At 39.4% G+C, this 27,361-nt stretch overlaps 2 protein-coding genes across 3 annotated transcripts in view; one reads left to right on the top strand and one right to left on the bottom strand.

The window, feature by feature from the left end:
* The window catches only part of NPC1 (NPC intracellular cholesterol transporter 1), a 54,606-nt gene extending 52,486 nt beyond the window's left edge, over positions 1-2,120 (top strand). For both annotated transcript variants that reach the window (XM_036742263.1, XM_036742262.1), the window contains exons 24-25: positions 2-164; positions 1,239-2,120. In XM_036742263.1, coding sequence (XP_036598158.1) covers positions 2-164; positions 1,239-1,321 — 246 coding nt within the window. In that variant the 3' untranslated portion in view covers positions 1,322-2,120. The remainder of the gene's footprint in view (position 1; positions 165-1,238) is intronic.
* Positions 1,802-26,771, bottom strand: RMC1 (regulator of MON1-CCZ1). The gene is made up of 20 exons (XM_036742264.1): positions 26,474-26,771; positions 22,785-22,861; positions 19,571-19,655; positions 18,071-18,127; positions 15,450-15,536; positions 14,206-14,346; positions 13,758-13,861; positions 12,539-12,628; positions 12,335-12,440; positions 10,855-10,966; positions 9,004-9,048; positions 8,194-8,247; positions 7,440-7,568; positions 6,296-6,402; positions 4,283-4,402; positions 3,801-3,878; positions 3,445-3,549; positions 3,282-3,350; positions 2,968-3,193; positions 1,802-1,955 (listed from the first exon to the last, which is right to left on the bottom strand). The coding sequence occupies exons 1-20, from the start codon at positions 26,576-26,578 to the stop codon at positions 1,876-1,878; spliced, it is 1,977 nt and encodes a 658-aa protein (XP_036598159.1). The 5' UTR covers positions 26,579-26,771; the 3' UTR covers positions 1,802-1,875.
* Between the last annotated feature and the right edge of the window lie 590 nt (positions 26,772-27,361).

The raw sequence follows: 27,361 nt of genomic DNA, 5'->3' as shown, positions 1-27,361 counted from the left end.
GGTTTTCAGTGGAATTACACTAACAAAATTTGGAGGGATCGTGGTGTTGGCCTTTGCCAGATCTCAAATTTTCCAGATATTTTACTTTCGGATGTATTTAGCTATGGTCTTATTGGGAGCCACCCATGGCTTAATATTCCTTCCAGTCTTACTTAGTTACATAGGTAAGGGTTCTTAAATTGTTTTTATGGGTATAAAATGGAAAGAAGTTGGTACTTCAGAAGCATTTAAAAATATATTTTAAGTTTTTACTAATGGCTTTTGATTTTCAGTATTCACTTTTAAGGAATTCTCATTTTTACATGAAGGATTTGCTGCAACTTTACTTGTTACAGTGCCAGCCCCAGTAATTATATATAATCTTAAAAGCAGGAATTTCTATTAATTCCCCTACTTTGGCTGATCCTCTGGAAAGTAGAAGGGACTCTTGATGAGATATTGATCAAATTCTGGTTAACCATGACTCAATACCAATTGATCTCTACTAGCATTTAATGTTATTGAGTAAATGACTGGTGAAGAATAAATATGAAACCACATCATTTGTGGTATTAACAAATGCTGCAATGGTACTAGTTTCCTCCCTCCGCCGCCCTTTTTAACTTTTTGAGGATGAGAATAAAACACTGAAGTAGAGGCCTCTCTACCGTGACTCTTTACCCCTGTCTTTAACTGTTTTCAGGTATAGGGGCTTAAACTGAGTCAGTTCGCCTGTGGGAGTCAGCTAATGAGTTTAGACCAACACCTTCTGTGAACCAGCCTGAGCAAAGCATTAGTGAAGAGGATTAAAGGGAAGATTACTAATTTCACTTGACAGCATTTTCTTAAAGACTACAATGGGGCTGGAACACAATTTTCTTTTACTGACATGTCCTTCTTCACCTTCTGTGTGAGGTTATGTTTAACTGCCTAGCGACTACGGAGAACAAGAGATGAAATTGGTCACTCAGAACCCTCCCCTCCAGCCTTAGCATTCCGTACTTGGTAGTGCAGAGGAGAGAGCACCAGCCTTGAAGCAGGGATGCCCAAGGCCAAATTTGGCCTCAGGACACTTCCTTGTGATCCTGGACAAGTCATTTCACCTCTTTTTTGCTTCATTTTCCTCATCTATAAAATGGGATAATGTTAACAGCACTTACCTTGTATTATTAAAATGGTTCCGCCAAGAAGAAGCGGACTCGGTAGACAGCACTGTGGGGAAAAACCAGTAACTGCAACTTATTTTCCTCCCCGTCTAGGGCCATCAGAAAATAAAGCTAAAAGTCATGCTGCTCAAGAACGAAACAGAGGCACGGAACGAGAGCGGCTCCTGAACTTCTAGTCCTCTGGGTGGCTGAGAGGTCATGGGGTTCAGCCGGGACAGTCACAGCGTTCTGGGAACTGTGGTCTTGGTATTACTAGTTTGTGCACTCGACATGGCTGAACACCACCACTATTTAACACCAACAGCTTCAGATGCGATTTTTAAACTCAGGAATGCTCAACTTGGACTTGTGAAGCAGCATTACTAAATCTGAATGCATCAATAGGACACTGAGACACTTTGGAGAAGCTAGAAGAAATTGCTAACTTCTCAGAAAGCCAAAAGTGATGGCCAATATTAGTGGGTATGAGAATAGACTGCTCACTGCCACTTTTTTTTTAAAGAAAAAAACAAATCAATGCAGTTTTTTTCTCCCTCTACTTTTAGGGAAAAAGCCATTCATACAGGTTCTGTACCATATTTTTAGTAATCTTCCAGAACATTGTGTGTGTGTGTGTATATATATATTGTACATATATATATATATGCTTTATAACATTTTGTAGTTCAAAGAGCTTTATTAATGCAATAAATTAACTTTGTACAATTTTTGTAAAAACTAGCAAATGAGTTCAAAAAGTTGTAGGCTTCATTAGAGCTTGGTCTCCAAAAACTTGTTTGAAAAAAGCAACATGTTCATCACAGTGTTCTCCTGTATAGGAAAATAAAATAAAGACTGTTAGGTCATTATTTAGAGGAACTTCACAAATTAAAATAAATGGGGGAAATGAGCCTAGAATGAACACTTGCAGTTGGTACATTTGTATGAGGGATTTTAACTTATTTTCATTAATAAAATGCTATGTTTTTCTTAGGCTTTGAGCTTCCTTTTCTCTACAAGACACTAGTATGTTTAATATAACTTCACAACTACTTAATATAAAAGAGTGACAATTAGATAAGTGTATCCCTTTTCTACTTGGAGAGGAAAGGAAAAATGCAGGACTAACCTGTCACCACCAAAGAAGCACACTTGCTTTTAACTTCCTGCCTTGACTTGTAAAAGTAAAGTTAAAGCAAGTAAAAGTTAGTAATGCCTTCAACTACTTTATCCATTTTAGAGAATAATGAAGGACTACATAGTTAATTTTCAGAAGCTAACCTAAAATGCTGTTGCTGATCAAAGGTTCACAAGCTTGTGAACTAGGACAAAAACTAAGACTGCAATGTTAAAGGACCTAGAGAAAAGAGCTTTTGGTTTGGCATAAGAGGACTGAGAAGCTGTTTACCACTGAATACAAAACCAAAGCAAGTGGGATGAAGTCTGAGCAATCAATTAGAACTAAGGAAATAGCCCACTCTACAATTTACTGTTTGTTTTGCCATAACTGCCATGGCTGGTAATCTCAGTCTAGCCAAATTTCTTGGGCCCATTTAAAAAAAAAAATCCATTACTCAGTTCTGCTTATAAGCTCTTACTTTAATAGGTTAGAATCTTTTTATTTTTTTAAGTGAGTCACTGGCTAGGTCTTGGATAGATTAGTTAGATGGAAACTGTGTTATCATAAGAGAATGGAACTAAAACTTGGCTACTAATTAATTTCCAAAGAGGCCTTGTTTCTTTTCTTAAGACATATGATGTTTATATAACTTCTCAAACAGCTACTTAGAAACAAGTCAAAAACCCAGAGTTACCAGAGTCTGCTGCTCTTCATTACTCTTACCTGGTGTGAAATTTGGGCTCCCTCGTAAACGCTGATTTCGTTGTTCAAAAAAGCGGAATATGGTATAGAAAAGCATATTATCTTCAGTTTGTTTTGCAGCATCCAGAAACTTACGAGCAGAGATATTGTCATGTCCCCCAATACCCCGGATAAACCTTAGGGCAGCTAACACCTGGTGCTTAGAAAGAAGAACTTCTACTATTTCATCGTTGGCTGTGGAAAGCCTCTGAAAGAAGAAAAGAGATGGTAGAAATGCAGGCAGATCTTATTCCTGGCCAGAAACTTCAACAGCACAGACTGTCAATCATCCTTACCTTCAGCATGTCCAGAGACAACTGATGAGCAGGGGGGTAAATACTCTCTAGGGACAACAACAGACAGGCCTGAAAGAAAGTTTTTCAGATGATTTTCCACTTTCAAGATAAACACTTGAAATCCAAAGTTCACAATAAAGCCATTAGGTTACATGACACCTACCAAAGGCTTTGAGTCACTGAGGACATGGTACTGCAGGAACTGATGGAGCATGTAAAAGAGGTTGTGCTGAACCAGTGTCTTGATGACAAGCTCATGCAGGTAATGCTGAGGAAGAGAAAGAGGTTAGGGGCTGCTTGGCCTCATTTTGCTCAGGACAATGACCACAAAAGCCAGACTAAGGCCAGAGGAGGCCCTGCACTTTCTAGGTCTTAGCATTCTCAAGGCATGTTTGATGCTCCTTTAGTACATCCAGAAGGGAGATTAAAAGAGGAAAAGACAGTCCTAAATTTTAAATATGCACTTAAAAAAATAATTTTATAACTTTATTTGGCAATAAATATTGCTTTGAAAAATACCTGAACAGGGATCTGAAACTGATTAAGAGAGCGAATATATTCCATTAGGACTGCTATCACAAACTTATGAGCTATCTCCTGTAAAGAAAAAGAACAAAATTTTATTAGAGTGGATTTCAGGTTGACAGAACTAAGGGAGGGCTATAAAATTACAGGTTGGGATCACAGTAAAACCTTGTTTGTTGGGCTCTATCAATTCCAATCTGGTTCACAGCTCTGGATCATGACATTCTGGCTCCATTCCCCTCACCCCTCAAAGAGTGGATGACACAGGTGACCATTTTGTCAGGCGACTACTTTCTGGGTTCTGCTAAATCACCCTGTATAGGGAAGCCACTCCAGATTCTTTCTTATGATTTAACTCAAGGTACTGGAAACATGAGCTATACTACCACTTAACCTGCTTCCTTAATTCTTTTATTTCGGGGAAAACTATTTCCTGAGCAAAGGATACACACTAAATGAACAATTTATTGACCAACCTTCTTTTCTGTGAATACTGAAAGAACATGAGTGTACATATCAGACTGGTCGATAACAGCCTGGGTCCGAACTGGTCTTTTTAGAAGGGGATTGCTGCGGCTCTGCCCTGTTTCCACTACCTAAAACAGAAAGAAAAGGACAGTTGATAACCAGTCCACTAATTCAAAACAAGAGACCCTACCCACAATTAGCTCACGATGCAGTGACAAGAAAATATGCTGGGGGCCTGTAACTGGGCAGCCTAGTGGAATGGGAATAGGGCTGGAGTCACACGCAGAAGGATCTGCTGCCAAGCTGCCATTCTCCTTCCAGTCAATACTTCCTGGCTGTGGGACAGTGAATAAGTCATTGAGCCTCAGTGATAACATCTATAAACCTGAAGATTTCACTATGGACTCCACTCGTAGGTAGTTAATATAAATGTGGAATAAAGCCATTCCCAGCCTGAAGCTGTCCAGGATGCCAGTGCTATGTTACCGTGTCTCAAATGATCTCTTTCCCTCCTGCTGATCCTGTATCTGAGGTACCACCCCAGGGGGAAAGTCATTCAAAACCGATTGGATCATTGAAAGTTTTCTGTTCTTCTTTCTCAAGATTCATCCCATTGGTCCCCGGGGACCTCCCACTTTTCCCAAGTATTTTTATGGCAGTTCTCTACCAAATTATGAGTGACCTTATTGAGGGTAGGAAAGCTTATCTACACTTTGGGCCTAAGGCTTGATTTCAGGAGATGGGACTAGTGTTGCTTTGTGAAATCTTTACCCAGATCTAGAGCTGGAAGGGACCTTAGCGGTCCTCTGGTTCAACCCTCTCAGTGTCAGGAAAGCTCAATGACTGGCCATCTGGCACCACCTGCAGGCTCCTACTAGTCCTTTCCCTTGGTGTCCTCTCTGACACTGACTTACTAAATGATTCCATGTGACCATAAGCAAGCTATTTAATCTCTCTGGGTCTCAATTTCTTCATCTGTAAAATAGGGATGTGACACTTGGATTATTTATCCCAAAGGGTTGTTGTGAGGAAAGCACTTTGTAATCCTTGAAGTGCTTTATAAATGAGTAGTAAGTATTTACAGCAAACAATTCCATCTACACAGAAGGTAAACTGCTTCAAAATTATAAAATGGGTTAAATAATCAGAAGACAATATCTGCCTTAAAATACAAAAGGTAAAAATAAAAACATTTTTAAGGAGAATATACAAAACTACAATTTCTACAAAAGAAAGAATACCAGGACTTTACAGGCAGAAATCATTTAAAGCTGATATTAAAAAAACACACTATACAAATGTGCTATTAAAGTAAATTTGTTAGGACATTTTTCTCAAATTAACAAGTAACTGGAAAGAAACAGCCCTCTGGCTATTATTGATCACAACAGGATATTAAATTTATTTCACTAGATTATCAACTGAAAATAGGAGTGATAGGAATTGTGATAATTTATTTTCTAATAATCAAATGTAGATCCATTTTGGCCTTGGAAGATAAAGGCATATTATAATAAAAAATCAAAATCTCAGCCTGATGTTCTATAAATCAGAATAATATATAACTATATAAAAAATCTCTAGATTTTGATGGAGAGATCTAGGTCTAGGTGGAGAGATTACTAAATAAAATGAGATCCACTTCAATATTTCAAAGATCTGATGCGCCAGGCTCACAACTCTCCAGGTTGGTGGACAAGAATAATAGTTTAGTTTATTGTTACAACTTTTATTTGGTGGGAAAGAGTATGCATAAAATCATGAATATATTTGAAATAAAATAAATGGAACTAATTTAAATACTTGGGTATTTCAGCCTCCCTAGACTATTATCATCAAAATCGCTTTCTTCTTTGGTTTAGATACAAGAATGACTTTACAGAACCACATCTTTTTATATAAAGTAAGATGGCATGTAGTCTAGCACCCTACCTGTAAGATCTGGATTAGAAAAGTCAATATAACTATGCCATTTCCTTAATTTAAATTTAAATCTCTTTACCATGGTACAAATAACTTACCATTGTGTAACTCTGCTCAGCTTCCAAGTACTTTTTATACTCATGATTGAGTTTATCAAGAACAGTGGCAATCACAGGCAACGTTCCTCTGTCTGATTCACTTAACACTAGAAGAGATGCAACAGTCATACACAGGTGAAAATATTCTTTAGAATGTAAACTCTATAAACTAAACAAGTTAAAATCTCATCTTAAATACTAGCCACACTCATGATATATTTTAAAATTCTCTAATCCCCTCATGGCAAATAGAGTGAACAGGTGAAATATAATCCAAAGAAGATTCCTCAATAACACCTATTTAATCATATGCAAAGGGTGGCTCCACTCTACAGACCTATCTTCATCCGGAATGTCTTAAAAACAGTCTCATTGCTTTAAAAGCTGAGTAACAAGGAGTATTCACTATAGGCAGACATGATCAGATTCGGGTTTCCCTTACTTTTCTGAGTTTGGAACCATCCTAGTTAGTGCTTTCTTAACTACTCTAAAGCCAAGTAATTCTGTGGAGTCCCTTCTGTATGTTTACTGCCAAGAGGTGACAAGGCACAAAAATGTGCCCCAACATAGGTGGCAGGTTGCAAAAACCTCAATCTCCACACACCCCATATCCAATTTCTCATCTTTGCCAATTTTTCTACTCCCCTATAAGGATTCCCCATTGCCTACAGGCCCTTCCACATTCTAGCTCTAACTTTCCTTGAAATCCTTTTTGTGATAAGAGTCCCCGTCAGTGTTCTATGCAAATTAGACTATTTGCTGTTGTCCCCAACCTCCTCTTAGCCTCCCACCCCTGGCATTTATTCATGCTGTTAGTTCTCCTTGCACAGAACAGTCCACCCTCCATATCTCTGGCTTTTGAAGCTCTTCTTTCTATTCAAGGCCCAAGTCAGCTAAGTCTTCCCTGATTTCTAAGATGAATTATTTTTCTATCCTCAAATATCTTATGCCAACCTATCTTACTCCCCAATGTACTTAGTAATATTAATTTCTATTACAATTATTTGTACAGATCTCATATGCACACAATTAGAAATTCTCGAGAATAGCAACTGTGTTGCATAACACAATTCCTTGCACACAGCAGGCAGTACTATGTTCTTGAATTCAAAGCCTTTAAGGAAATTAGTAAATACAAACTTACTCTGTGAACAGACAGATAAAATGACCATCTTGCAGTCTTTTCTCTGGAGGAGAAAGTCCATCAGCCTTCCTTTATCTAGTAAGAGATTTACTACCGGCTGAAGTTTTACCTGAAGAGTCCAGAGGTAACCTAGATTTAAGAAGCAGTAGGTTTAACAACGTGATCTAAACCAGAGCTCACACAACTAACACACAACCAGATCTCACTAAATTATTGTGGCAAATGCTCAAAATAACAATGGTAATCCATGTTTTTTTCATTGAAAAAAGCAATCTCAGTGATTCAAGACATTAACTATTGACCTTAGGGCTTAAATTTTAGCATAGCACACATGACCTACTTCTAAATGTTTTGACAATTCCTAAAACTAGGTCAGCCAAAACCTAATCTTGGTGACTCTTTTGCACTCCGTGTACTAGTGATGGTTTTTTCCCAAACCCGGGGGGCTGGGCAGCACTCAATCAATCATAGCCTCGATTTCTCATCATATATCACTTTTCCAGGGAGTGCCTGGAGAGCTGAAAAAGTCCTTAATAAATACCATCAATTCCAAATCATGTGTCTGGGCATCTCTTCTACTACTATTACTCTAATGAGGCAGCTCTAAAAAACCTCATTAAGATTTTGCAATGAAGTGAACAGATTGATTTAGACACTTCTGAAAATTTTATCTGGACACAATTCATTGGACATTGCCTTACTACCTTCTGAAATCCGCACACATTATAATGGGTGACTGTGCCTTCTGACCTACCCTGACTTGCACTGATGATGATGTCAGGCTGAAAGACGATCCAGGATGATGAATCTGAATGTCAAGGGAAGTTCCAAAAAGTGAAGGAATACATGCTTATTTTTAATCCCCCCCACCCCGCTCCAGCCATGGTGGGCCAGATCCCTCTGGACTCACCACTACCATGTGGAGGTTCACAATGCTTGGATGAGCAGGGAGTTACCAACTACAGTCCCTGAGTAAGATGGCCACGAGGCCTCATCATCTGCTCTGCCCTGCCTATTCTAAAGTCTTCTGGGCTGTCTTATTATCTGCCATGTCATCATGCACACTCCAGACCCCCAGGCACTGCTATCTGACCTACTGATATACCCTAAGAAGACTTAGGCCTTTCTACCTGCCATCTACTGGACCCTTGGGCCCTCTGGACTTTTTTCACCTGTCCTGAAGCTGAACCCTCCCATATATGTTCTCTCTCCCATTTAGAATGGGAGATTTTCTATCTATGTCTTCAGGACTTAGCACACTGAGTACATGGAGAGCACTTAATAAATGCTTTTTTAGTCTTTTAACAACTATCAATACACCCCTTGTGTATGTTTAAAAACAGGCCCCCACCCAAATGCCTGAGATTGCTAAGAGGATTCCTTAATGACACATGCAATGACAGCTTTCAGAAAACGGTACTTTTTAAAATTTTGTTTTACAAAGATTCATATCATTTTGGGAAGTTACATGTTAGCTAATTTAAGCAGGGAGATAAGGCAAAAAGACAAAAATAGATACTTCACTTCCACGGTCACTTTGCCAACTGCTCTTTTCAAAGGATACAGAGTTTACAGGGAACAGGAGACTGGCTGGTCACAGAAGCAGGACCTGTATTTTTGAAAGAAAGAATAAGAAAAGCTGAAAAAAGGCTTCCTAAATACACAATTCCACCTATTTAAGATTAAGACATATGAGCAGAACAAAGCAGAATGAGCACAGATTAAGGCCTATCTATCTCTCCTGTTGGAAAAACAAGTCAAACCTGCTGTGGTTTACTATGTATGAAGGTATAGAAATCAGCATTTACACGTCCCACAAAACATACAGAGAGGACTGAGAAAATGAACCAGATAAATCAAGTTTAGATATTCTAGATGATTTGAACATCAAAAGTGAGAGTTCTGGAGGCCGAATCATCCATATAGCTGCCCCATTCTTCACGTTAGTGAGCTGTCTCTCTACTAAGTACCCATGGCTGTGGAGTAAAAAGGACTACACCAAAAAGCTAGGCTGGCTTCACTCACTATGCCCTTTTTTTCTACAGCTAAGTCATGTGCCAAAGAACCAAAGCACCAGTTCTACTGCTCAAATGGCATTAACACAAATCTCTGTGAAGGGGGAAAGACAATTCCTGAAAGCAGAATTCTTCTCTACCTCCCACCCCCCTCCAACCCTCCTTTTCTGGTCCAACTGCGCAGAAAGTAAAGCTCTTTGATGTTACCCAAAAGATGCGATCAACCAGCAGGGTAAATGGTATGGAGCCAAATCAGCTACATCGAAGACAGCGGACAGGCTGGCCTCGTGTAGGTCTGACGTTCCATACATGGAGAATTGTAAGATCTCAGAGACAGTTAAAGGGACAGACGCACCAAGTATAATCCCCGTCCTGATACATGAATCCCCGCTGAAATATCTTTGATAACAAGCTCAGTGTGGGTACCTCCAGCGATGAGGACTCTGTCCAATGAGGCATTCTGTTCAACTTGTGGATAGCTCTAGTTACTAGGAAGTTATTTCTTATCCTGAGACTTAATCTGCTTGCAGAAGGGAGATGTACAACTCCAAAAGGTAGCATTTACAGAAAGAAAAGAATAATAAGCTTAATCCTTCTATACACGAGTCCTTTGAATATTTGAAGAAAGTTGTCCTGCTTCTAATTCAGAAGGACCATGATGAAAAATGCTATCCACCTCCAGAGAGAGCTGATGGACTTTGAATGCAGACTGAAGCGTGCTTTTTTTTTCCCTTTCCTTATGGGGGAAGAGCACGCACGCGGTGTGTGTGTGTGTGTGTGTGTGTGTGTGTGTGTGTGTGTTTCTTTTGCAACATGTTTAATATTAAGGTTCTGCATGATTTCATATATATGATAAATATATTGCTAGCCTTTTCAGTGGATGGGGGAGGGGTCAGAGGAAGAGAGAATTTGGAACTCAAAATTTTTAAAAAATGAATGTTAAAAAAGTTTTTACATGAAAATGTGAAATTAAAAAAATTTTTTAAAAGAAAGTTTCTCCAGTTCTCTCTTCTCCAGATTAAAAAACCCAACTTTCTCCCCTACACTGTTCTTCACATAAAATGGTTTCAGGTTCCCCAATCCTCTAGGCTTTGAAAATGTTCCTCTGAAAACGTACTAGAGTACATTAGAGTATAAAGTATAAGTACAATAGGACTGACACCTGGTTCACTCCAGACACTATACTTTGGTAAATACACATTTACTGTTTTTGAAGGAAAAAAAAATCTTTCAAACAAATCTAATAAGAAGGGTGACACTGTATACACATCTATTCATTACTACCTTGAATAAGCACTCCAAAGGGTCAGGATAAACATATAACATGTGCTATAATACAACTATACACAACCTTTAGTGAAATACAAAATGCTTCTTCTATAGAATTTAAATAATTCTACCTGCCATAGGAATCTGATAGGGTTGTATTGATCGAGCTGGAAGTACAGGGTGATGGAGGGTAATTGTGCCATCAAATTCTCCTCTTAACTTGATGTCAAATATTACAGATGTCTAAAGTGGGAAGGGGAAAAAAAGAAGATTGTTGACACCAAAACAGATATAGCTGAAGGTTGCCTGTATAATAATACAGCACCTAGACACACTTCAATGAACGCTACTACAATTAGGCTTAGATTGATACGAGTACAATCACCCTATCCTCAAATTAAGTAGGCTCTTTCTGATTGAAGATTTAGCTACAATATGTGAATATAGCTGTCTTTCTAGAATCCAAAGTCTTCATTATTCACTGTTCTCATAAATAATCTATCTAATCATATCTAATCATAATAATCACATCCTCCTCTGAAGACCTCAATGCATTCTCATGTGTATCATTCACAGCACCCTTGGCAAGAAAGAAGTGTTGGTATTATCGCGCACACCTTAAAAACGAGAAAAACGGGGAATAAAGAATAAACGGTTTGCTTCAAGCCCCCAGGTCAGCCAATGACCAAAGGACTTAGCACTCATGACTAATGTGCTAAGTCTACTTAGTACTGCTTCATAATCATTACTACCTACAGATGTGTATTCAATCAGAAGAGGTTGCTTCATAATGACACAGTTTAGTATTTTAGAAATATAGTGCAACCATGAGATTATATGGACTTCATCGTTTTAATAGTAGCTAGCATTTGCAGGGCCATCTCCATTCCTGATCTATACCTTGCCACTGGACCCAGATGGCTCCAAAGAAGAAAGTGAGGCTTTCACAGCCCTCCCTCACTTAAATCTAATTCATTTGAAAGTCATGGCATCACCTTCCTGATGTCATGGTCCCCTTTGAGAATGAAGGACAAACAACAGTAGCTAGCATCTATATGGCACTTTAAAGTTGCCACTTTACAAATATTATCTTATTTGACCCCCACAACCTCCCAGGGAGATAGGTGCTATGATTATGTAAAACGAGGATTTCACAGATAAGGAAAATGAAGCAGACAGCAGCTAAGTGGCTTTGCCCAGTGTCATACAGTTGGCAAGTATCTGAGGCAGAATTTAAATTCAGGTCGTCCTGATTCCAAGTCCGGCACTCCATCTACTACACCATTTGGCCAGTCACATGACCACCTATGCTAATTAACAACCCAAACGGAATAGTTGTATTATAATTTCTTATATATTAAAGCTCATGTATATCGTTTTATGAAATCATTATTATTTCCTTCTGCTCCACACTCATCCCAAATTCACATCTTATGGTCAACATTTTTAACTTAAGGATAATTTTAGAGCCCTTAAGCAAAAGAATGTTTTTTTAAAATGAGGCCTACTCACCCACCACAGATGTTCCAAGTCTTTTCAAGAACAACAAATCTACCACTAACTATTGGGAGCCCAAGTTAAATTTAAGTGTCCATGGAGTCCACATCATACCTCAGTATCCTGATGATGAACCACCACCAGGTTATCCACCACATTCAATGCAAACTTCCCTGTTCTATTCAGCTTCAATATATGGGTCTTTTTACAGACACCTTCTCTATGGAACCAATAGAAAGATAAAAAATTAGATTAACAGGCTCTTTTTTTTTCTCTCCAAAGTTTAAAAACCAAAGTAGAGAGGAGGGCAGGCCTCACCGTGGCAGGTGATAGAGCACAACCTCTGCACCAGCACTGTTTGAGGTCCGGGAGTGATGCCTCAGGAAGAGCACATGGAGCTGCCCGTAGCTGGTCAGGGAAGAAGGAGACGACTGTCAGTCACATCTCATACTCTAGGAATCCACCATTTCACAAACTTTCCTTGGGATTACTGAGTGTTTGGTACCGTAAGAACTTAGAGAAAAAACAGAAATCAAGTGATACGTGGTTTTCCAAATGGAAGTAGGGACTTTTAAATAGAAAATGGTTTTCTTCCATGACAGATTACAGAACTTAGCTTACTTTTTATTTATGAAAATTAAGCATGACATTTAAACACAAAAGAGTAACGGATACACTTATTTTTATGATGAGAAGAACAATTATCCTATCTCCTTGGACATTTTAAAAAAAATTTCTGAGACTAGCAAGTGGTTTTGAAGAGAAAATTCTGTATTTATAAAGAACAAGTGATATTTACAGGGGAATAAGATCACAAGATGACGATTACTGCTAATCATCATAAAATATAAAAGACCTGTGATTTCCTCAATGTGGGAGCATCTGCACCCCTCTTCAACTCAAAAGATGATCTTTAAGAACTGTGGCCAAAAAAGGGATCATCTTGTGGCTAACCTGGTGAGGAGACTCTGCATTTAGAGACCGATAATCCTCAGGCAAAAGACATCTAAGTCTGCCCCTGGGTCCACGCTCAATTTATTCCAGTCTGACAGGCCCCGTCATGACCTTCAAGGACACAAGGTTGCTTCCATGACACAATAAGGCAACAGAATCAGACTGTGGTGGAACTCACATCTTTTGAAAGCCCATTATTTATTTACTCCACGCCAGGTTAACTCTCCAGTCCTGCACTCTTTCTACTATGCCACGGTGACACTGCACGCAGCAGTCTGAAGTCTGAAAAGTACTTTGCAGACATCTTTTCAGCTGACCCTCACAACAACCCTGCGAGGTAGGCAGTGATGGTAAAATATCCCCGTGGTAGAGATAAGGAAACCGAGACTCCAAGAGGTTAAGTGCCAGTCATGAACGCACGGCTGGCAGGTGTCTTCCTGAACGTGCTACTCTCAGAAACTAGCTAAGTGGCAGGGCTGGAATCTGAAAATCACTTGAGTGCTCTGCACCCGGAGCACACTTCTTCCATAATTTAAATCACCAGAAACAATTGTAAAAAGGAATTCTCATCAGACAGACATACATTGTAGCCACTGCAATATCTCTTTCAGAAAGGCTGAGTTTAGTTGACTTAGGTGCTGCTGGCAATTCAATTTCAAACTTGGATAGCTTCGACATAGTTCCAGCCTATTTTAGAAAAACACAAATAATTTTTAGAAAAGTTTTTTAACCTCCTATATCTTAACACTTATTTTAAGATTCTCAAGGACAGATAACTAATTGTGTCTTCTATTCACTCTGCAACTCCCTATGGCATCTGCTACTGTGTGTGCTCACAGCACAATGTAAGTAACTATTAAAGTTTTCCTGGAAAGCACAGCTGGAATACTGCCCCCTAGAGGCAAAAAAATCATACTGCTATTGGACTACAAACACCCTTTGAAACAGGGCTTCAGTATTATGACATGATTCGGAGATGGGGAGAATTGGTGACCTTTTTTTTTTTAACTAAAACACAATGCCATGCTTACTCGGAAATAAAAAGGCTGGAGAACATTTCCAAGGACAGTAGTAGACAGCAAAATGACTGAACTCTCAGGACAAGACATGTACCAATTTACATTGATATTCTGACTTTTCAGGAGTTTCAAGCTTCGTTTCTCTGGTAAAACCTGAAACAAAATTCAAGGATTAAAGTTGTCTTTAAAGAACCACTAACTATTAGAAGATTGATTTAACAGATTGATAAAGAACAGGAAATTAAACAGACAAGTTATATAATAAAAGCTTATCCATATAGTTATGTGTATCCATATAAAATGTTCACACACACATATACATTTTCATATACCTTATTACATCCTCATAACAATCTGCGAGGCATATAAAATCTGACTACCCCCAACACAGACATGGGGGGAAGCTCTGATTTAAGAGGTTAAGTTACTTGCTCATGGTCATACGGCTAGAAAGTGCTGAACCAGGATTCAAACCTAGAGCTTCTGATTTCTAATCCATCTCTTCTAAACCTACACCACAATACACACATAGGTTAAAAAAACTCTTCCTTCCTTCCTGAAGAAGCTGGTGGTGCAGTGGAGTCAGAAGACCTGAGTTTTAATCTGGCCTCACATTTACCAGCTGTTTGCCTCAGTTTCCTCAACTGTAAAGTGGGAATGATACAGCACCTGCCTCTCAGGGTTACTGTGAGGGTCAAATAAGATAGTATTCGTAAAAAGCATTTAGCACGGTGCCTGGCACATAGTACATAGGTGCTATGTAAATGCTTATTCTCTCCTCTCCATCTGATACAGTCAGTACTATCCAAGATAAGACGTGAAAATAATTAGAAAGAACTGCAAAAAAATCAAAATTAAACACTAGCAAAATTATAAAGAACAAGCATGTCTCCAAAGAAGACACATGAGAAGGTCTGAAAGGTCCACGAGTGCTATACACGGTACATATTTTCAGATTATTTTCAATGTACTGATTAGGTATTTTTTGTCATTAAAAAATTGTATTTGTTATATGGGATGGCTTTCTAGGAAAAAGAAGGGGAAGGACACTGGGGGGAATTATGGTCATGTAAAAAAACAAAAGACATCAATAAAAACTCATTTTAAAAAATGATTAGAATGCCCAGCATCAAGAAGGTGTAAAACAATCAATCTGAATTGAAAATTAAGTAAAAGACTTATTGCTAATATTGTAACCTTGGAATTTTAACATATCCATTATTCAGTTTACAAAGCTGCCAAATAGTCATTATTACCTGATAAAATTCAATTCCTTGATCTGTTATGAAGACTATTTCAGTAGAACTGGTCCAGCAGAATCCTAGTATGTTGGCATTCTTCGTCTTAATAAAATTACATATTTAAAATTTAAATAATTAAAAATAAATTTTTCAAAATTGAAATACATTTTATTTTAAAGCTTCCCATAAAATGCATCCATTAAGCCTGGAAATTAACTTACAATTTTAATCAAAGGCTCAAAACACTACATAGTTTATCACTGGCCCTTTAGTGAACGAGAACTATAATGTCATGAAAATATCTTAAATTTAATTACTAATTATTGTACTACATTATTTGTAATAAAATCTTTTCTTTCATTAGAAACACCTCATCCAGAATCAGTCTTGGATCCTTTGATGATAAAGATCTAAGCTTCACTTCACTGAGCAGAGTGCAATAACCCTGACTTCTACTAGAGATATCACTGCTGCTAAATCTACTAAGCTTCAGAGCAGTGGGGTCAAACTCAAATAGAAAAGGGTGCCACTAAACCATATGTGGGGATCCCTACAGGCCACATATAATCTTAGCTGTACAATGTAAAATTATCTATGTTTTACTGGGTTTTTATTTATTTTGTTAAACATTTCCCAATAACATTTTAATCTGGTTCAGGCCATACTCAGAAGTGTAGAGGACCCTGTATTTGACACCTCTGTCTTGTATAGCCACTGCTAAAGCACAACAAGGAAGACTCCTCTTACCCTATTTGTGGCCATAATGGAACTCAATATTTCAACAAACACTTATTAAATACTTCCTATGTACAAAGTACTATGCTAAACACTGGGGATACAAGGGCACAAAAATTTTTGCCTTCAAGAAGCTTATATTTTAACTCATTTTTTCCCTTTAAAATCTGCTCCTTCTTCTAACTTCCTTATTTCTGTTAACTGCACCACTACTGTCCAAGTTACCCCAGCTCAAAACCTAGGTTTCATCTTTGATTCTTTCCTTTGTACCTCCAAATCATCTGTGTCTTCCTCTTCCCTCATCCATTCTCACAGCTGCCAGGCTAGGCCAGGCCCATCCCATCTCTCAACTGTGCTCACACAATGTTTCTACCCTTATTCTTTCTCTGAAACAATCTATCCTACACACCTCTGCTGGATGAATCCCTCTAATGTCCAGATCTGCTGCTGGCAGATTTTCAGCGATTCCTTGATGCCAACAAAATAAAGTCCAAACCCTTTAGTGTGGCATGTAGGGTAGCTCTGTGTTCTTGCTTTAACCTACCTCCTTAAATTTTGATTGTACCATTTCCCTTCACATATTCTACAGCAGATTAAATGTCACACTCCCCAAAGCAGATAACGGGTGCTTAATAAATGCTTTTCAATTGACTGGACAACTAAAATTTTGAAGTATAAGATTTTAGATTTTCTGATTAAATTTTATCTTGTTAGATTGGGCCTTCTCTTCTAGTCTTTGATGGTCTTTCCAAATAGAAGTTGTTAACTAGGGGTCTATATTTTTTAAAATATTTTGATAACTATATTTCAACATAGTTTTGGACTCCTCTGTATTATTTTATACATTTAAAAAACATTACTCTGAAAAGGGGGTCCATAGGCCTCCCCAGAAGGTCACAGACGTCTACAACACAAAAAAGTTGAGAAATCTTGTTCTAAACCCTTATTATATTTGTGTGTACACACACACACATACATACACACACACACACACACACACACACACGATAAACACTATCCCTTCAAACTGTATTATCTGCCATAAATTAGATAAGCAGTCTAATTCTTCATCCAAACTGGTTAAAAGAAAAAGCTGAGTAGGCCAGGGCTGAAGACAAAGCCCTGTGAACACAATACTAGAAATAATAACCCATATATTGCTCGGGAATGTACTCAACCAGTTATGAATTTTTCCTAAATGTATAATCATTTAAACACATTTCTCCATCTTGTTAATAGGATCTTGAGATTTTTTTCAAATGTTTTGTTAAAGTAAAAATTCACTCTTTCACTGCCATTTCCTTAATCTACTAGTCTAGCAACATATAAAAAAAAAAAAAAGAAACTGAGTTAGTAGTCAGTCAGAATCAGACCAGAGTAAAGAAAGGGGCCACAGGATCAATATGGTTAAATGGTTCTATTCTTTAAAAAAAAAAAACCCACCTTTTGGTTCTCTATAAAGGATCTAGACGGAGAGGATTCACTCACTGAGTAAATGCTCCCTGCTTATGGGGAAGCCTCTGTCTCTGATTGACTCTGAAGGGGGAATTCCTATCCTGCTCTGAGTTTTACTAGAGGTAACCCCACCTTCCCACCCCCCAAAAAACAACTGCATTCTAGGCATATGCCACACTACCACTGCTGGCTAAGGACCCTACAACAATTCTATCACTAAAACCAGGTACCAGCTAGTGAAGCTGAATCAGGGAATAAAAACTACAGGAAGAAAACAAAGTAAAAGTCAGATTTTGGGGGGCTTCAACTAGAATGCAGGACTACAGACATAGATGAAAAATAGCTGATTATGTTACAAAGAACATTCTACCACAGAGCCCTCTAAAAAGGCAGACTCAAGAAACTGTCATACCCAAGGCTACCCAATTGAAAACACGTGCATGTACCTTGCATTCTTGTGTATATTCCTGCGGAGGACAATCAGGGATAAAGTTCAAAAAATCCTGAAAAAGAAAAAATGCAGTTAGTTCTCTAAAGCAAGGTCTTAGCAATACCAGCAGTAAGACTGAGGTCAAAAGTGTTCTTACTGTCTTACTGCAAAAAAAGACACTATGACAACACTGATAACAAATTCAGACACCTAAAAAATCTGACAATACTTAGTAACTGAACAAGTGTGATATTCAAGAAAACGCAAACAGAACAAAAATCTGAGTGATAAACAGTCTCCTTTCTGTGAGTATGTAAAGCTCTGTGATGACAAGGATGATGTCTTACTTATGTTTGGATTGCCCTCTTTATAAGGCTTTTCACAGAGTGGGTTCATTTCAGATAATCACAAATATAGGGTTGAAAAGGACCTCTAGAACTCATCTAGGCCAATCCCTGCATTTTACAGATGTGGAAACTAAGGCCAGGAGCAGTTAAATGATATGCCCAAGGCAGTGACAGAGGCAGCACATGAACCAAGCCCTCTAAGGTCTGACAGGGTCAGTGATCTTCTCACTGTACAGTGTAGCTTTCGCATTTAAATGTTTGCTGAAGTGAATTATGGTTTACGATTACTATAGAATTTTGAAAAAAATTAAAATCCATTTTTTGCAGGTAAAATTTAAGAGAAAATAAGTTTTAAATCACATTTATTCTCTAATATTCTAAAGCACTTATATTAATGGAAAATGTTTAATAAATTATTAACCTCAGCTATTTTAGAGGTGGAACCTCCCCGTATTTTCACTTTGAAAACACTACCACACACATTTATTAATTACTATATGGACACAATTCAATTCAGATGGCTCGTACATGAAAAAGAAAATATGGAAAATTACATTCCCAAATATCCAATTCAACAAAATAGTGTTCATACAGTCATTGCGCTGCAACCTGGAATAACCAAGTTTTGAAAAGCAGTTTCTTCCAGTTGATTTTTACCACAAGAAGCAGTAGTATATGTGCACTGGCAACAAAGTTAATAAATGGATATTTATAAATCAATGGAAAGTTATTCTTATTATTCTAATTTATTAATTTTTACCCCAATAAGGGTGTGCCATTAGGTACTCTTAACTCTCATCTCCTGTCCTGGTTAAAGTCAGCTTCTTGTCAGAGAAAGAATGTTAGAGTAACTCACTCATGTAAACCAATCAAAAAAAGCTCGTGTGTGACACTTGTGCTGGTCATTAGCTAGCAATGTAACATGCAGGAATCTAGATTAATTAAAAAAAAATGCCTAGAAGTCACAAACTGACAAATTATTTAATCCATAGACTTGTTTAACCAAATGCCTCTCTCATCTCCAGAAGATTCATAGGATCCAAAATCATGCAACATAAACATACATATTTTCACCAAAAAGGTGAAGGTTCCCTCAACATTCGATTTTTACAATTCACCCTCTTCCAAAATTTCACTAACGTACTTTATGATTCAAGAAAGATTCTTACCACAGTCTTTGAGGTTCTTTGAACGGCCAATATCTTATTTCCCAAGGAAAACTTGATACATTTCACTTCCCCTTTGTCTTTCATCCTTTGCAAGGAAAGAATACAGAAAGACTTCAGTGGAAGCAGGGAGTTCTTGAGATAATCATTGTTCCAGAAGACATGAGAGATATTCAGGAAAAATAGTGCTTTAATTTAAAATTAAAACTATATTTAAGGATAGCCAACAGATTCACCGTAGAATCATTTTTCAAACAATCTAATTGGCAATAATGTGAAAATAGTTTCTATAATAGAACACAAGTAATTAAAGGGATAGAAAAGTAGACCAATACAATAAATCAGACAAACAATAGCTAAAAGCAAAAGGTCCCTTTTAGCTCATTATTTAATAAACCTTCAAATACAATCTCTTCTATTTACATCCAGAGAAAGAATTACGGAGTCTGAATGCAGATTCAGGCAAACTATTTGCTCCCTTTTTTTTTTTCTCTTCTTTTTTGGTTGTTTCTCCTTTCTCATGATTCATTCCATTAGTCATAATTCTTTACAACTTGACTATTGTGTAAATAAGTTTAATGAGAAAGTATATGTAGAACATATATTAGATTCCATGCCGTCTTGTCGGGGAGGGGAAGAAAATTTGGAACTCAAAAACTTGTGGAACTGAGTTTTGTAAACTAAAAATAAAAAAATCTAAAAAAATTTTTTTAAATTAAATTTAAAAAATACAATCTCTTAGGAGCTTTTTACAACACATCCACAGTAAATAAGCTCCAAATGGATAAGTAGCCTAAACATACTTACTCCAAACGGAGTAAGCTCCAAATGGATAGGCAGCCTAAACATAAGGTCACATCATTACAAAAATTAGAGAATTTTAAGTTGGTACTTTTCAGAACCATGGTTAAGTGGAGAATTCATAAGCAGAGGATAGAAGAAATCACAAAGAAGAAAACATAATTTTGATCATATAAAATCAGAACTTGTGTGTTAACAAACTCACTGCAGCTAAGATGGAAATGAAGTGCTGAGTGGGGGCAAATCTTTGCAACAAGTGTCTCTAATAAAAATTTACTATCCCATGTAAATATAGGGAACTGCCACAAATCTATCAGATTATGAGCAATTCTCCAATAGATAAGTGGTTAAAGGATTGAATACAGAATTTTCAAAATAAATGACAATTATCAATAGTCATGAGAAGAAGTGCTTCAAATCACTAAAAAGTAAATATAAATTAAAATGACTTTGAGGTTTTACTGCATGTTCCTCAAATTGACCAAAGAGATAAATGATGGAAATAGTCAATGTCAGAGAGATTATGGGAAGGTTGGCATACTAACACACTACTGGTAGACCTATGAATTGATCTGACTGTTCTAGATAACAATTTGGAATTATGCAAGAAAAGACACCAAACTGTTCACTTCTTGTGGCCCAAGGATCTCCTTACTGGTAAAATATGCCAAGGATATCAAACACAGAAAGAAGGGCACTACATACACTAAAATATTTCTAGCAGCACTTTCTGTGATTGCAAAAAAAATGGAAACAAGGTAAGTGTCCATCAATTAGGGAATGGCTGAGCAAATGTGGTATATAAATGTAATGTCTTATTATCCTCCTGTAAGAAATGAGAAACACGAGAAATTCAGAGAAATGTTGGAAAACTTAAATGAGCCATTATGCAGGGAAAAGGGGGTCATGAGAACAATACCCACAATGACTTTACTAATTCAAATAAAAATAACGCCAAAATGCAAATGCACTCAGATAAAATGCAATGACCAATCTTGGTTCTAGAGGGCAGATAATGGAACACACTCCCCTGAGAAATTAGGGATTAAGGGTAGGAAATATTGCATATACTGTCAAATACGGCTACATCAGTTGGTTTTGCTAAACTTATTTTTTTTGGTATTACAAGAGAAGCCTCTACTGAAGTAGAGGGTTATTATCAGGAAGACTAAGGTGGGAAAAACAAAAGGCAACCATATAACTCAAAAACTAACCATACCAAAAAAAAATAAATGAAATTTAAAAAAAGAAAAAAAACTAACCATACCAAATTCTATTTGAGATTGTACTTTTCTGCTAGCCAAACATCTTTGTACGATTATTAGCAGAACCTGAGTCATAGAAAGGAGTTAATTTTTCTGTCTAATTCAAAAGCCATCTCCTATTATGAGATACACAATGTAAGACTTTTTAAGGCACCACTTTGATTTGTAGAAATCCCAAGTCGAGCCTGTGATAAAGATCATTTTTTTTTAATAATTCCATTAAAACCTAAGCCCCTTGCAAGTAGGGATTGTTTCATTGTTTGTATCTGTATCCTCAGCGATCAGCATAGTGCCTGGTACACCACAGGGGCTTAGTAAGTGCTCCTGAATATCTAACTAAAAGGGGTAGTTTTTCTTTTGAAAGAGATACGGCCCATATTCAAGGATGTCCTATATCCTGACCAATACTGTAGAAAACAGTGTGTCAAATAGATGAATAAGACAAGATTCCTGCCTTCAAGATCTTAATCTACACAACCCACTCCTAGATCCGAGCCTCCCACTTCCATCCCAAGGAGGCAGACTGAGAGACTGAGGATCCAGAGTGAGTAGGGTGAGAGTAATTTTTTTTCTGAAATAATCACAGTCATGGTATCTTCATGCTGTAGCGAGGAAACACTCTTCTCTTACTATACTACCACATGAGAAACACGGGCACAGCAGCCTCCTTCACAGTTTCCTAATGTGTAACACTAGAGTAACAATTGTCATACCTACCTGGCAGGGCTGCTGTGAGAATCAGAGGAGATAATGTATGTAAAGCCCTTTATGAAATTTAAATTGCTATAGAAAGGTCAGCCAATATTCTTCACAGACCAAATACTGTGGGAAGACCTAAGCCAGATAAGGAAGCAGAGAGAAGAGGTCTTTGCAGGTCAACAAACCCACCAACGGGTGTCCCCATGGACACTAACATCCAGCATTATTACCTGAATGGTAGGATATTAGTCCCAAATTCCCCATCCTATTCCCTCGTCCCAGTGACCGCTGCAATCCTAAACAACAGGTCATCCCAATCAGGGAGAGGAAGAGAAGACAGGGACAGAAATTCTCAACTATATTATTTGAATGGGGGGAGGGGGGATCACCACATTTTGCTTAAGTGTTGACGTTAATTTGAAAATGCCCATTAATGCAGCTGGCACGGTTACCTAAATGAGATGGGATTCCTGTCCTCTGGTCCTTTAACAACCACTCCAGTAGCCCCACCAGATCGGACAGCAAAAACCTGAAAAAGGTTTGAAGTTCATTTTAGTATCTGACCTTCCAAAGACCATTCCACAGTCAAAAGTGCAATTTTGGTTTTATTCCATATTTTTACCCAGTTTGAGGCTCCTGACATAGAGCTTATCTGAAATGCTTCTAACCAGACAAACTGCATGTACTGATAGGTGGGAGATTTCAAACGTGTTCTGGGAAACAAGTACATCCGCTCCAAATATCACAGCCATAATGTTAACATCTCATACGACACAAGATGAAACCACTGGTTTCTCCCGCACACCTGAACACAGCATAGCATTTCCCTGGACTTTTACTTCCCTTCGTAAAACAGACAGTAGAACAAGTTTGAATTTTAAAATCCTTGATTGAAAGCTTAACCAAAAGCCAGTACTCCCACACTTCAGATACCCATGGTTTCATGGGTATGGGTCCTTCCTCCACAGATGCTGGCTGAAACCTTCTGATGATACAATCGTTGGTCTGCAAAAGTTGTTGTGGTTGAAAAAATTCATTGCTCCAGAGTCAACTTGGTGATGAGTCTTTCTGCACTTAGCTTGGTTGGGTCTTGGCCATCACGGGAGCAGTACTCAAAGCTTTCCAAGTTTGATAGCATCTGTCAGAGCTTGCTCTCGGCTGGTATAACCTCTGAGACCAGGGTCACATCTACACCATTTAGAGACACCAAAGTAGGACTTAACTAATAATCATCAATACTAACAAAATATGACTAATGACTGATGAATCCCCTAACTTCTATGAAAGCAGCACCTTCACAAAAAAGGAAAAGTGAGTTGTCTGTGATACCGGCTCAGTTCGGACAGTGGTGAAATTAGATCCCTTAGCACGAAAAACCATTTCCCCCCAGGTGTTTGCTGGAAGAAACAAACTGATATTAGACTCTGGAAAGTATGGAGCCACGCAGGGTCAGCATATAGGAAACTAGGAATATTTAACCCCAGGCTTTTTCCCATACTGCCTCCTTCTGGCAAACTTGAGGGACGGTCAGATTTTTTTTTCCAGTGGGAGAAGGGTTTGAAGACTTTGAGAAGAACAAGAGGGTAAGAAATGGTAGGGACAATCCAGTTTCTTCATTTGTAAAATGAGGAATTGGCTATTATTATACAATCTTTAAGATCCCTTTCAGCACAATCTATTAGTTTGACCCAAACCAGGGCAGCATTGTCAATATAAAAGCAAGTGGAATAGAAAGGCCAAGACTAAGGGGGCAGTAGCCCCAATCTTCCCAACTACCATGGGTAGTCCAGGATAGTTGCAACCTTCCTCTGTATACCTTCTCCCACATACCTATTCTAATGGGTTCTGATCCTCATATGCTATCTTCTCTTCTCTACTTATTTTCGTTCCTGCCTAGGCCAAATCCCTGACCCTCCCCCTCAATCCAGGTATGAACTTCCACAGCTTCCCAGGTTGCTGAACTTACTCCCAAATTCAGGTGAGTAAAGCCACTGATCTCCAGATTCACAACCCACACAACTACCCTGCAAATCTGAGAGTACTGTATATAGTAGAAACAACTCTAGACTTGTCAAGAGACCTGGATTTCATTGCAGGGCTAAAAATGTTAGGAACCTTGAGAGGAGGTAACTACTCTATCTTAAGAGTTCGTAAGAGAGGAGATGGAATTAGGAATAGTCTTATATGTACCCTAGATTTCACTAAAGTAGATTTCAAGGAGTTCAAAAAAATCGGTAGGATCCCCCTGACTGAAACTCTATAGGGGATGTCAGCTTATGGGGCTGGGAAGCTCTCAAGAATAAAATTCCCAATACGCAAAATCAAATCCAGTGAAATCATTTCACTTTCTACGTACATACTGTTTTCCCCCAAAGAATGTAAGCTTCTAGAGTGAAGCCTCGGACACAGAGCATGCACGCAAGTGGCCAATAGGCAGAGGATGTCCAATATAGGCAGGAAGATAGTAAGAGAGTACCTAGTTACCCCAGGTCTAGATCAGCTATGCCCTGTGGCATCAAGAGAACTGGCAGATAGTATTGTTAAGCCACCGTCCATCTTTACACTCATTTCCTTCTTTGACAGGGCCATCAATCTGATAGACAAAGAAAATACTCTAAATTTGGGTAAATCATTTAATAAAGTCTTTCATGCTTTTCTTGTTTATGGAGATGTGGGCAAGATAATAGTATATTTAGGTGGACTCAGAACTGGCTGATGGTTAAAACCAAAGAGTAGTAGTAGTTGTAGAGTAGTAGTAGTAGACAGCCTGAAAGGAAGAATCCAAGGAAGTGCCCCAAGAATCTCTGCTTCTTTCTTCGACGTTTGATATTTTTTATCAGTGACTTGGATAAAGCAAGAAATGATACACTATCAGTCTAGCTGACACCACAGCGTTCCAAAGGATGGGGTTTCACACAGGGTAAGAAAGTCAAGATTCAAAAAAAGCAGAATACTGAGCCATAAATCTAGTAAGATAAACATCTAAAAGAAATAAATGTAAATTCTTATGTTTGGGTTCAAATAATCAACCTTACAAGTACACGATGGGAGGGATAGTTTGAAAAAAAAATGATGGTTGAGTTTGAAAAAAATGACGGTTGTGGAGTTTTAAGTTCAAAACAGATCAATATTTTGATATGGCAAGCAGACAACTAAGGCAATTTTACACTTCATTAGGAGAAGCATAGTGTCCAGAACTATGGAAGTGATGATAATCCCATTTATTCACACCAGTCAGACAGTATCTGGAGAACTGAGTTCAGTTTCTGTTGCCACATTTTAGGAAGGGCAGTGATAAGCTAGAGAGGGTCTAGAAGAGAGCTTACATCCTATAAGGACCAGATGAAAGAACGGAATATTTACCCCAGAGAAGGGGCTAGATTGCCTTTATTTTGGAAGACCGGTCGGTAGCAGAACTTAGTTCAAACGCTGCTTTAGGCACTTCCTAGTTGTATGACCCTAGGCAAGTCACTTAACCTCCCCCAGCCTCAGCCCTCATTTATAAAGTGACAATGGTTGAGCTATGATCACTCCTAAACAGCTTTTGCTTTTAGTTTGGGATCCTAGGGGCTGTTTTCAAGTCTTTGAACGGCTATCCCTTGGAAAACGGATTAGACTCGTTCCTCTCGGCCCCATCCGGAAAGAGAAACAGGTGGAGTTCTAAGGAGGAAAAACTTTCCAACTATCCCGATGGAGAACGGTCTGCCTTGGGGAGGTAGTGAGCTCTCCGTCCCTCAAGGTCTTCAAGCAGATGCGGCAGGGAGGACACGCTGATAGGGGGGCTGCGGTCCAGGTCAGCGACGGAGGTGACTGCCTTCGAGGTCCGTTCATTCCGGCTGCGTGGGCATGGGCCGATCGCCCAGCCTCTCTGAGCCTCAGTTTCCCCACCTGGCGTCCCCCTGCTGCCCTCGAGAGTGGAGAGCACGCAAGGAATGCCCCGGATAATTACATTCCGCCCGCACCTAGTGAAGACCACCCGAGCCCGGGCTCCCGGCCCGCCCCGGGCCTCCGCCTCCCCCTCCCCTCCCCCACGCCGGAGGCCCCGCCGGGCGCGCGCACCACCCCCGGGCTCCGGCTTCTCCCCCTCCCTGCTCCCCTTCCCCCGCCCCGCCGCACCCCTCCCCCCTCGCCCCGCCCGGACCTGCTTGTTGGCCTCATCGAAAAAGACGCAGTTGAGGGGATTCGCCTTTTCGAAGTGCACCGGCCGTTCGCACAGCTCCAGGTAATAGTCCTCCTCCTCGCTCATCTCGGCGGCCGGCAGCTCCGCTCTGAGCCCCCGGGGGACCCGCGGCCGGTCCTCGAGCGCAGCGGAGCACTCGGGGCGGTGCGTGAGGGGCCGCAGGGAAGGCAGCGGCGGCAGCGGCGGCGGCGGCAGCCCCGGTCACGGCTCCGGGAGCAGGAGGCCGCTTCCTGGTGCCTCGGCCCCACCCCTCTGTGCCACGTGACCCGAGCCACCTCCGCTCTTAAAAGGGCGAGGGCCCCGGCGTTCTGGCGGGTGGCGGGGCCCACGGAGCCCCCCCCCCCGCTCCGCCCCCAAGACGTGGCGTGACGGCAGGCAACCGGGACCTCCCTCCACGTGCGTGCAGGGAGGGAATCCCGGGGTGCGCCCGAGGTGTCTGCTGCCCTCCGAAAGGAGGGAGCCCCGACACCCGGGAGTAAAGGGAAAAAACATAAACTAATAATAACAATGCAGCTAGTAACAATAAATACGATTAATGACAATATGATTAACATTGCAACAATTAATAATACAGCTTCAATAATAACGCAGCTCATAACGACATTAATACAGTCAATAACAATCAACAGCCCATCCCCGGATTAACAACGAGAACAATAACAGGAATGATAGCAAGCATTTATTAAGCGCCTACTGTGTCCCAGGCACAAAGAAGGGCAAAAGACAGTCCCTGCTCTCGAGGACCTCACAGCCTAATGGTGCGAACAACTAGGTGCAAATGGTAGATGTGTGGGTGTGTATATGTGTGTGTGTGGGTATAAGTGTGTCTTTATACATACATACATGTGT

Source organism: Trichosurus vulpecula, chromosome 1, assembly GCF_011100635.1.
Source record: "Trichosurus vulpecula isolate mTriVul1 chromosome 1, mTriVul1.pri, whole genome shotgun sequence".
Taxonomy (NCBI): domain Eukaryota; kingdom Metazoa; phylum Chordata; class Mammalia; order Diprotodontia; family Phalangeridae; genus Trichosurus; species Trichosurus vulpecula.
The sequence above is the reverse complement of the archived record's forward strand: the minus strand, read 5'-3'. Positions and strand labels throughout refer to the sequence as shown.